The 15310-nt window shown below is 41.6% G+C and overlaps 1 protein-coding gene across 4 annotated transcripts in view; it reads right to left on the bottom strand.

Moving 5' to 3' along the window:
* The window catches only part of Szt2 (SZT2 subunit of KICSTOR complex), a 49259-nt gene extending 33962 nt beyond the window's left edge, over positions 1-15297 (bottom strand). For all 4 annotated transcript variants that reach the window (XM_005317910.5, XM_078026092.1, XM_078026091.1 and 1 more), the window contains exons 1-7: positions 15176-15297; positions 7845-7970; positions 7205-7378; positions 6739-6909; positions 2318-2449; positions 960-1101; positions 442-548 (exon numbers count right to left, since the gene is read on the bottom strand). In XM_005317910.5, coding sequence (XP_005317967.2) covers positions 442-548; positions 960-1101; positions 2318-2449; positions 6739-6909; positions 7205-7378; positions 7845-7970; positions 15176-15202 — 879 coding nt within the window. In that variant the 5' untranslated portion in view covers positions 15203-15297. The remainder of the gene's footprint in view (positions 1-441; positions 549-959; positions 1102-2317; positions 2450-6738; positions 6910-7204; positions 7379-7844; positions 7971-15175) is intronic.
* Positions 15298-15310: the final 13 nt, after the last annotated feature.

Genomic DNA, 15310 nt, shown 5'->3' with positions numbered 1-15310 from the left:
CTTTCCATGCTTGGCTATGTCTACCTCTCTAGTTTACCATCAGCTGTAGTTCCCTGTATATGCCTTCCCTCCCCTTTGCTTAAGCTAGCTTGAGCTGGTTTTTTAACCCTTGAAACCAAAATAATAATAACTAAGCTAATGGGATAGGTGGAGCTGAAACTGACTCAGAGTTTGAAATTTCTATTCTTTTTACTTAACATGCTGTCTCCCAAATCCTAAAGAAAGGGGACAAAAATAGTGGAAGAGAATCCTCTTCCACTATTGCTACCTCCATTGCTCTAGACATGACACGTTCTCCTCAAGGCAACTATGTCATTAGCTTCTCCCCAAGGCAACTTATGTCATTAACTTCATTTGAAAAATCTCACCTGTAAGAAAGTAACCAGCCACACCTGACTTTGTGAGATACCCAACTCCTTCTCCTTCCTATAGAGTACTCACCTGAACAAAGGAACAAGCCACAGTACCACTGCGAAGCTGGTTCAGTAGTGTCTCACAGACAGCAACATCAGGTACGCTAGTCACCCCATCTGTGATCACAATGATACCTGAGGCAGAAAACAAGATTCAGACCTGCAGCACTGGCCAGACCAAACTAACAAGGAGGCACCCAATGGACAGGGCTCTGAAGACCTCAGTGTCCACTCATCAACATGTTTTATAAACCTCTAATACCTTTCCTTCTCTCCTCCCCTCCTGCTTCTTTCTTGTGATGCTAGATCACAATCTCCCCTACATGATGTCCTTGTAATTCTACTCCTTTCCACTAGGGTCCCTGATGGTTGCCAGAGCTGAGGATACTCAAGATATACACTAGTGCAGATTTATATTTTGCAAACAATGAAACAGGTCCTCTTCCCTAAGACCCACTGATCCCCAGGAATCTCTATCTTCGTCAACATCCCCCCACCCTTGCGGATCCCCATTTCCCCATTCCCATCAACATTCTTTTTACTGACCTGCACTGGAGTTTGAGGGCAGTAATTGCAGTGCCAAGATGCCCTGACGAATCATACTGACTAGTCCAAGATCAGCTGTCACCATGGAAACTCCCACCTTCCGGCCCAAGGGCTCTCCTGAGTCTGGGGACTGGTCTTCTGCCTGGCCCCAAGTTACAGAAAAGTTAGACTACGACAGATTGCATTGCTGCCTCATCCACAGCAAAATCAGAATTTATAATTTTTCTTCTGTTTTAAATTTAATCAATTTTTATTTATTTAATATTTATTTATCTGGGAATTGAACTCAGAGTGCACTACCACTGAGCTATGTTTCAGTCCTTTCACTTTTTATTTTAAGACAGGGTTTCACTAAAACCTGCTGAGGCTGGCCTTAAACTAATGATTCTCTGGCCTTAGCCTCCCAAGTAGCTGGTATTACACGCACATACCACCATATCTAGCTTCTTCTTTTTCTTTTTTCTTTTTTTTAAAGAGAGAGAAATTTTTAATATTTATTTTTTAGTTCTTGGTGGACACAACATCTTTGTTGGTATGTGGTGCTGAGGATCGAACCCGGGCTGCACGCATACCAGGTGAGCATGCTACTGCTTGAGCCACATCCCCAGCCCCTTCTTTTTTCTTTATAGTGCTGGGAATTGAATCCAAGCTAAGCATGTGCTCTACCACTGAGCTATGCCTCCAGCTCCCAAACCAGAATTTGTAGCCCTGTACTGCCCAGGCCTAATCATGTGAAGACCCCAAGCTCCCCACGATGCTGCTGAGTCCCACTGTTCTTCCTTCCACACATGTGCTCAGCTGCTGAACCTCAGATGGGAAGGGAGTCAACACCAGACGAACTATCAGATTGTACTGAGGCAGGGCTTCTCTACCTTTTTCGGAGAAGGGCCTTTTTCCATATTCTCCCATCACTATCATGAAATATTTTATAAACAATCCAATTCCATACCAGTCATCAGGCACACAGAACTGCTACTTGCCTGGCAACTTCTGTGATATCCAAAGCAATTCTAGTGAGCCAAGCAGTAATTCTAGTAAGCCTAAGATTGTACAAAATACTAACTCGAAATCAAAGCCACTTATGGTCAGCTTCTCAGATCCTCACAGGACGAGGATCTGGGATTGAAAAAACACAAGCAAATGGCCTTCACCTTTTCTCCCTCCAAGAATGTGAGTCACTGTCCTTTAAAGGTAGTTTTAAGTATTCACTAGCACATCTGTCCTTGTCTCACTCTGCCCCTGGCTATTAGTCCTTTTCTGCCATCCTTACCCTCTCTAGGTGGTACAATCCTCCTCTCTGCCCTCCATCCTATGAACTCTCTTTCAAAATAGTCTCTGCCCATTTCTCTCCCACATACCTGGCTCTGGGGATCATACTGCTGCTGCAGCATGGCAGCCACCTTATCCTCAAAGAGGCAGAGCTGATCATACACCTGCTGAAGGAATGCTTCCCGTTGAGAAGGGTCCAAAAGGCAACCTTGTACAAGCACCTGAGAAGCACAAGGGAAAGATTGAGATAGGACCACAGTGGGGTATTGGCCCCTACAGATCTCTGCTCTCTCTGCTTATTCTCCATAGCTCCCTCTAGGCAATCCTAATTTCTCACCCAACCAGGATCAAATGACTCCACAGCCAGTTCCTCCTTCTTAAATCTACTTCACCAATTCTTAGCCTAGGTACACGGCAATCCTGCACATAGCTTCAAGACATCGTCACCTTAATCTGGGTTCACGATATTTACCTCTGCTTAGGGCCCTCCACCCTGGGCTTCCCCAGTCTCCCACATGGGGGCACCATAAGATCTCCCAGCTCCTTCCATAATGGGCTTTGGTATTTGTCTGTAAACTGCCCACCTCAGCCCAGCAAAGTCCTTTTACTCATTTCTTAAGATACACACAGGTATCCTAGAGGTTATTGCTTCTTTTGAACTCAAAATGTTCTTCTTATTCCCCCCATAAATGTTCCTTCCTTTCCTTTACTCTCAGCAGACAACAATTACCACTTTTCATAGAGAAAGGAGGTCAGCTAATAAGAACTGGCCCTAACCTGGAAATCCACCCCTCTGGAAATTCCCCTCAAAGTCTATGGCATGTTTACATTTATCCATGTTCTTGTTCTCTCTTTGAGACTCTCAAGAAAGGGTTCTTTATCCTACTCTTTCCCCCTAGAGCTAATCTCTCTCCATCTCTTCACAAACTTCTTGTCTCTCTAGGATCTTCACTCTTTCTCCATGGAGTCGTTTTCTTCTACTTCAAATATAACTAAGTGCCCCCTATATACAAATCTGTAAGACCTTATGGTGGACCCTAGGATCTCACCCCTCTTTCCTCATCACACTCCTATAACCTGTCCTTCATGCCCACTTCTTCTCCCTGACTCCTACCCTCCTGTGGAACAACTTCTTCTACTTCTTCACTCTATTCCATACTTTGTAAGGGGATAGGGACAGCCGGAGAGGGAAAGTGGAACACTGTCCCATTCTATAGGCCTGTGAAAAGGAAAACAGAAACAGAGAAGTAGCAGGAACTGGAGCAACAGAAAGATGAGATAAAATGTTCCTATCTATATTGTTTAGAAGTAGTAAAACTGGGACAACACAACTGGCCAACAATAAGGGGCTGGCTAAATATTTCAAGATAAAACAGGATAAAATAGTAAGTTAAGGAGTAATTAAAATCATTTTCAAAGAATATTTCATGGATGTGAGGGTGATCTGGCTATGACATCGGTCACCCCATTGATTGGCAGGGTTGATTCAACTGATCTGGCTGGCTAGGCAGGTGTCCCCAGCCTCCCTCACTGCTCCATGGGAATCCCTCCCAAAGCTGTGAGCTTAGTTTAAGAAGATGACCTTCTCTGATAGAGGAGGATCATTCTTTAGTCAAGAGTATACAACTAGGGCTGGGGTTGTAGCTCAGTGGTAGAGCGCTTGCCTAGTATGTGTGAGACACTGGGTTCAATTCTCAGCACCACATATAAATAAAAAATAAAGGTACATTGACAACTAAAAAAAATAAAAATAAAAAAAAGAGTATACAAGTAGCTGCACTTCCCTTTCAGTATTTCCAAACAAGCTCTCAAAGAAAATTTTCATGACATGGGACAATACATGTATTATAAGAGAGTAGGACACAGAAGTCATATGTCTGGAATGCACCTGACAGTTCTCTTTCTGTCTTTGAATAAAGGGATGGTGGTGGGGGAGAATCAATATATACTCACTAGACTAGAAGGAAATTTCATAAAATGTTAACAATATTTATTTCTGAGTATTATATTATAGGTGAGTTTTGTTTTTTTCCTTTATTTTTTATTGGCATTGGGATTAAATCCAGAGCCTTGCATAGGTTAGGCAAGTGTTCTAGCAATGAACTACACTCCCAGCTCTTTTTATTTTTTGAGACAAGGTCTCACTAAGTTGCCCAGGTTGGCTTCAAACTTGCCATCCTCCTGCCTTAGCCTCTGAAGTAGATGGGAGATGCGTACCACCATGCCCAGCTCTTTATATTTTAATGTGGCTTTCAAATCTTCAAAGGACATGTATTATAAATAAATGCAATTTAACTTTGTTTTTCTTTCTTTCTTTCTTTTGAGGTACTGGGGATTGAGCCCATGGATACTTTATCATTGAGCTAGCTATAATAATCACAAGCCATTTTTATTTTGAGACAGGTATCATGTTAAATTGCCCAAGCTGGCCTCAAACTTATGATCCTCCTGCTTCAGCCTCCCAAGTAGCTGAAATTATAGGCTTGTGTCATCACACCCACTAACTTTTCTTTTAGAGTTGCATGATATACCTTGAGGAACTACAGAGAAGATGTGGAGGCTGGCTTAGGGCTGATTAGTGGCCCTGAGAGCCTACCTAAGAAAATTCTCTCTTTCCCCTCAGCGCTGTCCTTGTTCAGATATCACCCTCTCTCCCAAATGGCAATCATTTTCTGCCTGTTCTCCTTACATCCAGACTTTGTCTCCATTCCATCTTCCACACTTCCCACAAATAAGTATGATCTTACCTGCGCACAAATCTGATTCTGTTGCTGTCCATTCAAAACTTTCAGAGGTTCCCCTCATACCTATGGCTAATTATTTGAAAAGCTAACATTTGTATGTTTTCTCTGGGGCAAGTACTGTTCAACTACTTGATATGTATGAATCCAATCACCGTATATTGGTGCTATTGATATCCCCATTTTGGCTGGGTCTGGTGACTCACGCCTGTAATCCCAGCAGCTTGGGAGGCTGAGACAGGAGGATCTAGAGTTCAAAGCCAGCCTCAGCAAAAGCAAGGTGCTATGCAATTCAGTGAGACCCTGTCTCTAAATAAAATACAAATAGGGATGGAGATGGTCAGGCAAACACAGGCAATGATCCAGTGCTCTTAACTCCCCTATAGAAAAAAGGACAGAGTCCTTAGATTGATATTCTAAGCCTTTCCTAATTGATCCCCCCTCTGTCTCTGGTCTTCTCTGTACCACCACTTTCCTATATTCAAACTTTACCCTATCAAAACTGAATAATGTGTACCTCCTTCAAAAACCTGTGATTGAGAGTGCAGTTTCATAGCTCTGTGCCTTTGCTTTTGCTGGTCTTCCCTTTTTTGAACAGTTAAACCAAGTTCTTTCTTCAAGACTCAGTTCAAATGCTGCTTTGTCTAAAAGACTTCCCTGTCACTGTTCCAGGCTTGATTGGATGCTCCCCCTTGGTGTTCCTGCAGCACCCCAGTCATAACTTATCAGTGCCCTTATCATGTTCAACTGAAATTACCTCCTGCAATATCTGTTTCCCCCTCTGAATGCTAAATTCCTTCCAACAGGATAAAGACAGTACCTGATTCATCTGGGTCTTCAGAACATAGCCTGGGCCTGGCATAGGTCAGGCTTCAGTGTTTGCCAAGCAGAATGAAGTTTTGAGTGATTACCTAACACCCATACTCTCTCTCTTTGGCTATCAGTACCTGCAAAGCCTGGCCTCTGTCTGGGGATGTGGCCTGTAAACACCAGGCTAAAAGTTGTCTCAGAAGAGCACTTTAAACTGGGACAAAGGGCTGACAGTCCCTGCCCTGGGATCTGGCATGCACCAGGTATATTGGTGTATACTTCAGACCTTCAGAGCCTGTTCCTGGCTTATGTCTGTCTCTCCCAAAAAGTTTGATGGCTAAGGTGACAATATAGCCAGCAGGGACAGTTTCAGGAAGAGCCCCTACCAATGAGTTGAGGTTAAAAGCAGATGAGGGGAAATGGGCCAATGTTTATCTAAGCCCCAAACAGATATTTCTGTAATAGAGTTGGCCATTCTCCAAAAGGAGTGTCTTGTGATAGCCTGCTTGGGTGGCAGATGAGCCCTGTAATTATCAGTGTGGTCAGCATTATATCTGACAGTTCACAGGCTCTCAGAAAATATGACCCTTCTCTGTCCCTAAAATAAATTACATTTCTGAATATTTGTAGAAGTTCAAAATCACAAAATATTCAAAAAAATCATCTCCTGGGGGGTAGTGTCAGGAGTTCGTACAAGAGAAACCATCTGACAAAACTCAAGAGGTGAGTGAGATAGGCAATTTTCTAATCAATGTCAACTGACCCATCCTTAGAAAGCATCTTTAAGGCAAGAGGAATTGGTGGTTTTAAGGAAACAGAGACTTATGGGAATAACTGAGAACAGGCTAAAGAAACCAGCAGAGCTGGGGACTTGGTAGAAATAGTAGAGACAGGGTGAGTACTTAGCAGATTACTGGAAATTTGGTCTGTGGGTAGAAAGTTGGAGGGGGATGAACTACCTGGTGGGACTGCAGGCCAATGATCGAGGAGTAGGCCTGGATAGTTACGTAGATCTCAGGCTGGAAGTCGATGCAAGATCCAGGCACTCGGAAGGGCCGAAGCAGCCCACCCAGGCAGCGGGACAGGGCATGGAAAACTTCATCAAACAAGATCTCCCCTGTGGAATCATCCTGAGGGCAATGCAGAGAAAGCTCTCTCAGGGTGCCCAAAAGCAACCCTAAGCAGAGGGCAGAAACAAGCAGCTTCCACAAGTCAGTAGGACTCTCATCTTATGACTAATCACATCCCTAAATATAGTGCCACAGATGGAATGGGACTATCTTTTAACAGTCCTAATTCCTCTATAAGTTCATCTTCTTCCCACAATGGTAGATTGGGATCCTTTTTTACCTCCCCCATAGGCCTTCTCTCTTCCTCACCCTTCACTCCATCCCTGCTTCCCAGAGTCTCCCTCCAACTACTTACCACAATGCCAGTGGATGGGCTAAGATCCAGCTCAATGACAAATCGATACTGCCAAGCCAGGAAGGTAACCCGAGTAGAAGGTACGAGGAGGAATGGTCTTGGGATCACTGGTTCATCTGGCTGCCACCCAGGAGGCAGGACACTGAGGACTTCTAACTCCTGCTCAGACTGAAGCTGGTAATTAAGATGGATATAAGAAGAAAAGGACCAGGAAAGAGTCACTGCTTTCTTCCCAGAATCCCAATTTGGCCACTTATTAGCTGTGAGACTGTACAAAAGGCACCTAATCTCTTTAAGTCTTGGTGTCCTCATTTATAAAATAGAAATAATCCTAATTTTAATCTAAAGTGTGGTAGTGAATCAAATGTTATAAAGTGCTCCCTAGACCTGCCTTTAATATCCTCCTTTAATACTGATTCTGCTTCCCATAAATAATCACCTATTCTTTCCCCCAATTATCTGAAAAAATTATTCAGATTTCCCTTGGGGAATCATCTTGTGGGCAGTCACTTGACCCCCCCTTCCCTCGACCCCCAACTTAGAGCTTTCAGAATTAGTCTCCCCTCCTGTCTGTTTCTAGTACACTCCAACAAAGCAGATCCTTCTGGGTCATTCCCTCATGCCTATCTCCAGACCTCACCAGCAACTCCTGGGGTGTGGCCTGCACAGTTTGATGCAGATGATTGAGGAACCAAGCCAGACGAACATTTCTGGAGATTCGATAATCCTTTTTCATTAACAGGAACACCTGCCCAGCTTCTTCCACCTAGGGACAGAGACATTTTTTTTTTTTAAAGAGAGAGTGAGAGAGAGACAGAGAGAGAGAGAGAGAGAGAGAGAGAGAGAGAGAATCTTTTTTAATATTTATTTTTTAGTTTTCGGCAGGCACAACATCTTTGTTTGTATGTGGTGCTGAGGATCGAACCCGGGCCGCACGCATGCCAGGCAAGCACGCTACCGCTTGAGCCACATCCCCAGCCCAGATAGACATTAATAAATCTAAAAGAAAAGGCACTGAGTTTCAGTATATATATGGATCCTGTGTAAGTAATGTGTCCCAGGAACTGACACTTTGTGAGAGCCAAGACAGCAAGTTCACCCCCGCCACTACGCAAGGTATTACCAGCAAGTCTATTCTCAACCCTCTGTTCCCATTCACTCTGCACAGACCTCCACAAAGATGAAGTGACCCTCCCACATTATGTTTCCACAATGTTTAATGAGAGTTTCTCCTATACCTATAAGCTCTTCAGGGAAGGGATTGGGTCTTGCTCTATTTTTTGTGCCTTTGTACTTAGCAAAAATTGATTCAAACTCAATACTCAGTAGGTCCCTGATACATTACATGAATGTCGGACAGTTTCTCCTAAGTCTTAACAACACCAGGCCCTAAAGAAATAATCAGTAAGTAAATGGCCAGCATCCCAAGTGAATATCTTGAAACCACACCTCTGCAGGTCACCATCTCCATTCACATACCTCTTGATTGCCAACACTCTAGTTTCTTTCCTTTGTGGCTTCAGATGTGGTCACCTCCACAATGTTATAACAAGCATCAGTTCCAAGCCCTTCTACTACACAAGCCCTGCCAAAGGCTTGAGTCAAGATGAATGTGATATTCTCTTCTGTTCACATGTATATCATGGCAGCTGTACTATGATAGGAAGAAACTGTCACTTTGTCAGCAGTGCCAACTCTAGCAGATCTTCACCAGTCCCTTAACCTCTCTCTGATCAACAACCTTCCCAATTCCCTATAGAAGGGTTTCCAATCTTGTAACTCCTGCACTTCCAGCAGATAATTTGCCTATCTGTTCACAAAGGAAATAAGGATCAAATGGCCTGAGCTTTCCCACTTTCTCACTCCCTTACTTTTGCTTGTCCTAGACAAATCACACATTTTTCTTCTTTTGTTCTGCCCAGTGAGGGGACAGATACTAGCTACAAGGACTGAAGAGAGGGTGATGGAGGAGAAATGAACAGCAGCCAATAACTAGCTGTTGAGAAACATGATAGCAAAAGGAAGCAAAAATTTATTCTCCCCATAATGGGGAAATATGCACACAGGAGACTGAAAAGGCCCTGGAAATGCAGTAAGAAAGGGTGCCCAATGTCAGAGAAGACATTGAGACATGGACAGCAGAGATGCAATAGTTAAAGATGTAGAAAGTCTTCTTTTCTAAGACAGAAGGCAAGGATAAAAAGAAACAGAAGCAGATACTGGAAACAAAGATGACAGCAGAAGGGAAGAAGGAATTCACATCTATTGGACACACAAATTGTATTCAACAGCATTCTATAGATGCTAAGTGCAAGAATTTGAGATTTGGATAGCTCAGGCTTGAATCCCAAGTTAGCCACTTATTAGCTGTGTGATTATAGAAAAGGTATTTAATTTCTTTAAGTCTCAGTGCCCTCATTAATAAAAATGGAAATAATCCTAACACCAATCTAAACTGCTGTTATGTGGATCAAAGAAATTACACACATGTTGTGCTCAGCACAGTGTCTGGTACTGAGTAAGAACATAATAAAAGTTAATTATTACAAATTATCACCAGGCCCTGTACTAAGTTTTTTTTTTTAAACCTAAGTAAGATTGTTCAGTCTTCACAGCAAAATATTTAGTAGGAGAAAAACCAGAGTTCTAAAGAGTTAAGTGATTTACTAAGTAGTAGGCATCGGGTCAGAAGTTAACCAATGCACAACGAATCCATTAAATGATGAGCAAAGCTCTTCTACTGAGTGACAAATGGGATGTTTTAATAATGGGCCAGTAGCCCACACCTGTAATCCTATTCACTCAGGAGGCTTCATTAGGAGGATCACATATTTGATCAACCTAGGCAACTTAACTGAAATCCTGTTTCAAAATTAAAAAATGAAGGAAAAAAAAAGGCGGGCACATATCTCAGTGGTAAAACACCCCTGGGTTCAATCCCCATTACCACAGCATGGGGGAAGGGGCAGAGGTTATCCATCTTTTTTTGTTTTGTTTTGTTTTTAGCTGTAGATGGACACAATACCTTTATTTTAATGTGGTGCTGAGGATTGAACCCAGTGCTTCACACGTGTGTGCGAGGCAAGCACTTTGCTACTGAGCCAAAATCCCAGCTCAACCATCTCTATCTTAAGAGCAGAAAAGATTTCAAGCAGTGATAAAAAAGAACATGATGGGGTAATAAATAGAAAGGATGCTTTGACAAAATTAGACAAAAAGACAATTTAAACATTGATGTGAAATGACTCTGTATTATTTTGTGTTAGGTCTGTGAAATCACACGTTAAGAAATACTACTTTATACTGCTTCCCTCCACTATGCTGAAGTAGGCTTTTGCTAGCATTTTATTTTATTAAAATATATATATATTTTTGGTAATAGGGAGTGAACACAGAGGTGCTTTACCACTAAGCTACATCCCTAGCCCCTTTATTTTATTTATTTTAAGGCAGGGTCTCACTAAGTTACTTAGGGCCTTGCTAAGTTGCTAAGGCTGGCCTCAAACTTATGATCCTCTGGCTTCAACTTCCAGAGCTGCTGGGATTACAAGCCTGTGCCACCCCTCCCAGCTCTTGCTAGCATTTTAGATTTTATCCTAAGGGTAAGGTCAACTCCCAACAGGGTTTTGGCATTCACTCTGGCTACCATGTAATTCACAGACTCCCTAAAAGCAAAGGAAGACAGTAGTGACCTAGACTAGAGCTACTCAAAGTAGCCATTCTGTGAACTATTCCCAAGAGACAAGTAATGCTAGAATGCAAAGTTACCACTGCCTTTCATTGAAGAAATCTTCTTATGAAAAGGAAAACAAACAAGAATCAGTGGAATTAAACAATGAGCTTACTTGCATTTTAAAGGGTCTTTAGGATAAGACAGACAAGAGGAAGCTAGGTCATAAGAATAAAATGGAAAGCAAAAATATTAATTCCCTGCTTATCAAATTTACCCTATAATGGAGGACAAAAACATGAATCAAATAACTACTCTATTTATTGTAATATTAGAATCTGAATAAGTTCTTCAAAGGATAAAAATGTGCAAGTAACAAAGTAACCTGACCCAGTTTGGGGTCTTAGGAGAAAGGGATGCTGAAGATTGATTGAGCAGTGTTTACTAAGTGGGGAAATGAGGGTAACCCGGATAGAGGGCAGAGGCAAGCACTATGCTACTAGAAAGCTTTCTTCAGGTTAGTTGGTGCTGAAATTTCACTACTGTACAGCTTCCATTTCTCCACCTTTAAGGTTATTTTGAATGACAGAGTGACAAGCCCAAGGCTAAAATGAAGTCTAGTTCATCAATCAGTTCTTACAGAATCCATCTTCTTGAAACTAGGAACATCTTCCTCATTTTCTTACAATATTCCCCCTTAATATGTGATCCTTCAATGTCAACTCCAGGCCCTAAATCTCCTAAGTTCTCTTCACATTCAAGATGTACTTTATCAGAACCAGAAGATTTAATTTAAGCATGCAGAATGTTTTTCAAAGTGAGATCCAAGAACCCAACTGCATCAGAATTGCCTAAGGTGTTTTATTAAAATACATCTTCAATTCCTGGGCACCACCATAGACCAATCAAATTAAGAGTTGACAGAGCTCAGAAACCTGAATTTTAACAAGATCCCCAAGGGATCCTTCCATATTATTGTAGAGAGTCCTTGAGTTAGTTGTGTTTTCAAAGCATCCACATTCAAATGGAGCTTCATGCCCCCAATATTAAACTCCCTTAAGTCTGAAGTGCACTTCTCTTTAAGTAATCTGGCAAAGATGACAAAGCAGGCTTTTGTAGTCAATGATTTCAAATCTGGTTCTATTATTTGCCATCTAGGTGATCCTGGACAGGTTAATTAATTTTTTCCAGGTCTCAATTTCTTCATTGATAACATGTGAATACAAATATATTCATGGAGATGTGGTTGCAATTAAGCAGGAGAGCCAGAGGAAGGCTATCATTCTTTGGAATATTTATTGAAGTCTACATACCATTTATACCAAGATGAATAAAACACTACTAGGCACTGTATACAAGGATGAATGAAACATGGTTCCGTTCATTACACTGCTGTTTCCAGGTTCTTGCATCTGTGCCTTTGAGGTTAAGGTCTAAATATTTTTTGAGTCTTTTCTAACCCATGTGCTGTCTTCTGTTCACAGATTCCACAAAATAATGTAGATACTCCCAGCCCTGAACTGTCTGAAGCCTCCTCAGCACTATACTAAACCTCTAGCATGGAATCACACTGAATCTTCTCCAGCCTTATCTCTTGCCAATTCTCCACACTGCTCAGATAAGAGTATGCATCTAATTTCAGAGAACCTCGGATTAAATGCTGGTTCTACTGCATATTAGCAATATGGCTTTGGCACAGGGACTTAAACTCTGTGTGCTTCATTTTCTTCATCTTTTAATATATAATAATGCCTATTTTAGGAGAATTAGATACTTTTTGAGGGGGAGTATTAGATACTTAGTAAACTTAAATGTCACTTTTCAAGGCTTTGAGATCCATCCCCCCTCAATTTTTCAATGAAATAGGTTAAATATCCTAGTCAAACATCGTCATTCATTTCATTGTAGCACTTATTATCCTAATTCAATGTTTGCTTACCCCAGAAAAATAGGGAGCATGCACCCTGCACAAAAGTCAACTCAGAAATGGATAAAAGAAGTAGGAATTAGACCAGAAACTAGGCAACACATGGAAGAAAATGTATGGTCAACACTTCAACATGTAAGAGGAGGCAACAACTTCCTCAGTAGGACTCTTAAAAGTTCAGAAATACCACCAAGAATTAATAAATGATGGATTAGGGATGTTGCTCAGTGGTAGACTGCTTGCCTAGCATTTGTGAGGCACTGGGTTTGATTCTCAGCACCACAAATAAATAAAATAAAGGTCTATTGACAGCTAAAAAAAATTAATAAATAAAGTGGCATCAAATTAAAAATCTTTGCTAACTATTCTTTTTTTTTTTTTTTGTAATGAGGATTGAGCTCAGGGGCACTTGACCACTGAGCCACATCTCCAGCTCTATTTTGTATTTTCTTTAGAGACAGGGTCTCACTGAGTTGCTTAGTGCCTCACTTTTGCTGAGGCTGGCTTTGAACTTTGGATCTTCCTGCGTCAGCCTCCCGAGTCGCTTGGATCACAGGCATACACCACCATGCCCAGCTCTACTTTGCTAGCTATTCTTGACAGAGACTTGATATACAGAATACATAAAAATCTCAAAAAACTTATGCCAAAAAAATTAATAAATGGGAAAAATTATTTTCCCATTTATTAACACCTCTTATTATTATTTTCCCATTTATTAACATACACATTAGATTTCTATGGGACATGATTATTTTAACTCTCTGCCTAAAGGGTATGTTGTATTTCCCATGGTTCAAAAACAAAGACATAACAGGGCTGGGGTTGTGGCTCAGTGGTTAAGTACTTGCCTCACATGTGTGAGGCACTGGGTTCAATCCTCGGCACCACATAAAATAAATAAATAAATAAAATGAAGATATTGTGTCCATCTACAACTAAAATATTTAAATAAAACAAAGACAAAACAAAACCCCTTAATGTCCTCTCATTTTTACCTATAAGGAAACATATTCCAACTTTTCATAGTTTTTCTCAATATTGATATTTTTGATGCATGGGCTACTCTATTATCCTTGTGAATATGTCTGATTCTTTTCAGTAGGGCATAGTTTCCTACAACCAGTCATTTTCAATGTTGGGTGTCATCGCAACAAATTCCAATGAAGTAGAGATTTGCCATCCTGTGGCTACTCTGTTATCTATGCTGTCAACATTATGGTTAAGAACAGAAGGTCTGATTGGGCACAGTAGAACATGCCTGTTATCCAAGTTACTTGGGAGACTGAGGCAGAAGGATCACAAATTCAAAACCAGCCTCTGAAAATTAGTAAGATCCTGTCTCAAAATAAAAAACCATAAGGGCTGGGAGCTGGGCAGGTTGGAGCACGTCTGTAATCCCAGAAACTTGGGATGCTGAGGAAGGAGGATCACAAGTTTGAGGTCAGTCTTAGCATCTTAGACTCTTGGCCACTTAGTGAAACCCTCTTTCAAAATTTAAAAAATAAAAAGGGCTGGAAATGTAGCTTGGTGGTAAGCATCTGTGCTTTCAATCCTCAGGATCAAAAATAAGATGAAATAAAATAAAATATAAAGGGCTGGGAATGTAGCTCAGAGATAGAGTGCCCCTGGTTCAATCCCCAGTACTGCAACAAAACAAAACAAAACACAGGAAGTATGGGGCCAGACAGTTTTGTTGTTCTAGCCAAAAAACTCACTAGCTCTGTTAACTTTATTACTATTAACAGCTCTGTGCTTCAATTTCTTCAACTGAAACATCTGGGATGATAATGGTGTTTACTTCATAGGATTGAGAAAATTGATCTTAGAAAGGTGCCTGGCAAGTAGTTAAGTATCCAGCAAGACATGACGACTATTTGTATCATTATACACATCCCAGAATTGCCCGAGGTTGCAGAAATAGCTAAATAGCAGAATAAACACTGGAATAAGGTCTTACCCCTAGTCAAATATTTCTTTCATGAAACCAAAGCTGCTTTTTCCAAAAGCATAAGCCCTAGAACTAAATTAACGCATGCTGTTTATTGCATTTCAACGTTTTAAGAAATGCAGAAGCCGACAAAGGCAGTCTACTGTCGTGTTGCCCACTAAATTGCAACAAATAATCAAAACAAGTTTTGATAATACCACTATCACTAGGTCAAAGGGTCACCGACGCAAACGAAATTTCAGGAAACAAAACAAAGCAAAAAAATTCTCTAGTCGCTCAAGGAAATTGTGGACCACGGAGAGCTGGTTTCAGAGCTGACCCGGCTCGGCCGAAGCTGCGCAGGAGGAGGGCGAAGCCAAATCTGCCCTTTGGACCCTCCCCCTCAAGTCTCGGAGCTCCAGACTGCGCCCGCCCGCCCCTCACCTCCGGCTCCGGGCGCTCCGAGGCCATCACACATCCCTCCCGCACCGGCCCGGGCCAAGGAGGATGTTCCACTCTTGACCCCTGACCTGTCTATCTCGTCACGAAAATAAAACCGGAAGTGGATGGGAAGGCCGA

The sequence above is a fragment of the Ictidomys tridecemlineatus genome, chromosome 11 (genome assembly GCF_052094955.1).
Source record: "Ictidomys tridecemlineatus isolate mIctTri1 chromosome 11, mIctTri1.hap1, whole genome shotgun sequence".
Taxonomy (NCBI): domain Eukaryota; kingdom Metazoa; phylum Chordata; class Mammalia; order Rodentia; family Sciuridae; genus Ictidomys; species Ictidomys tridecemlineatus.
This window is presented reverse-complemented; position numbering and strand designations above follow the sequence as displayed.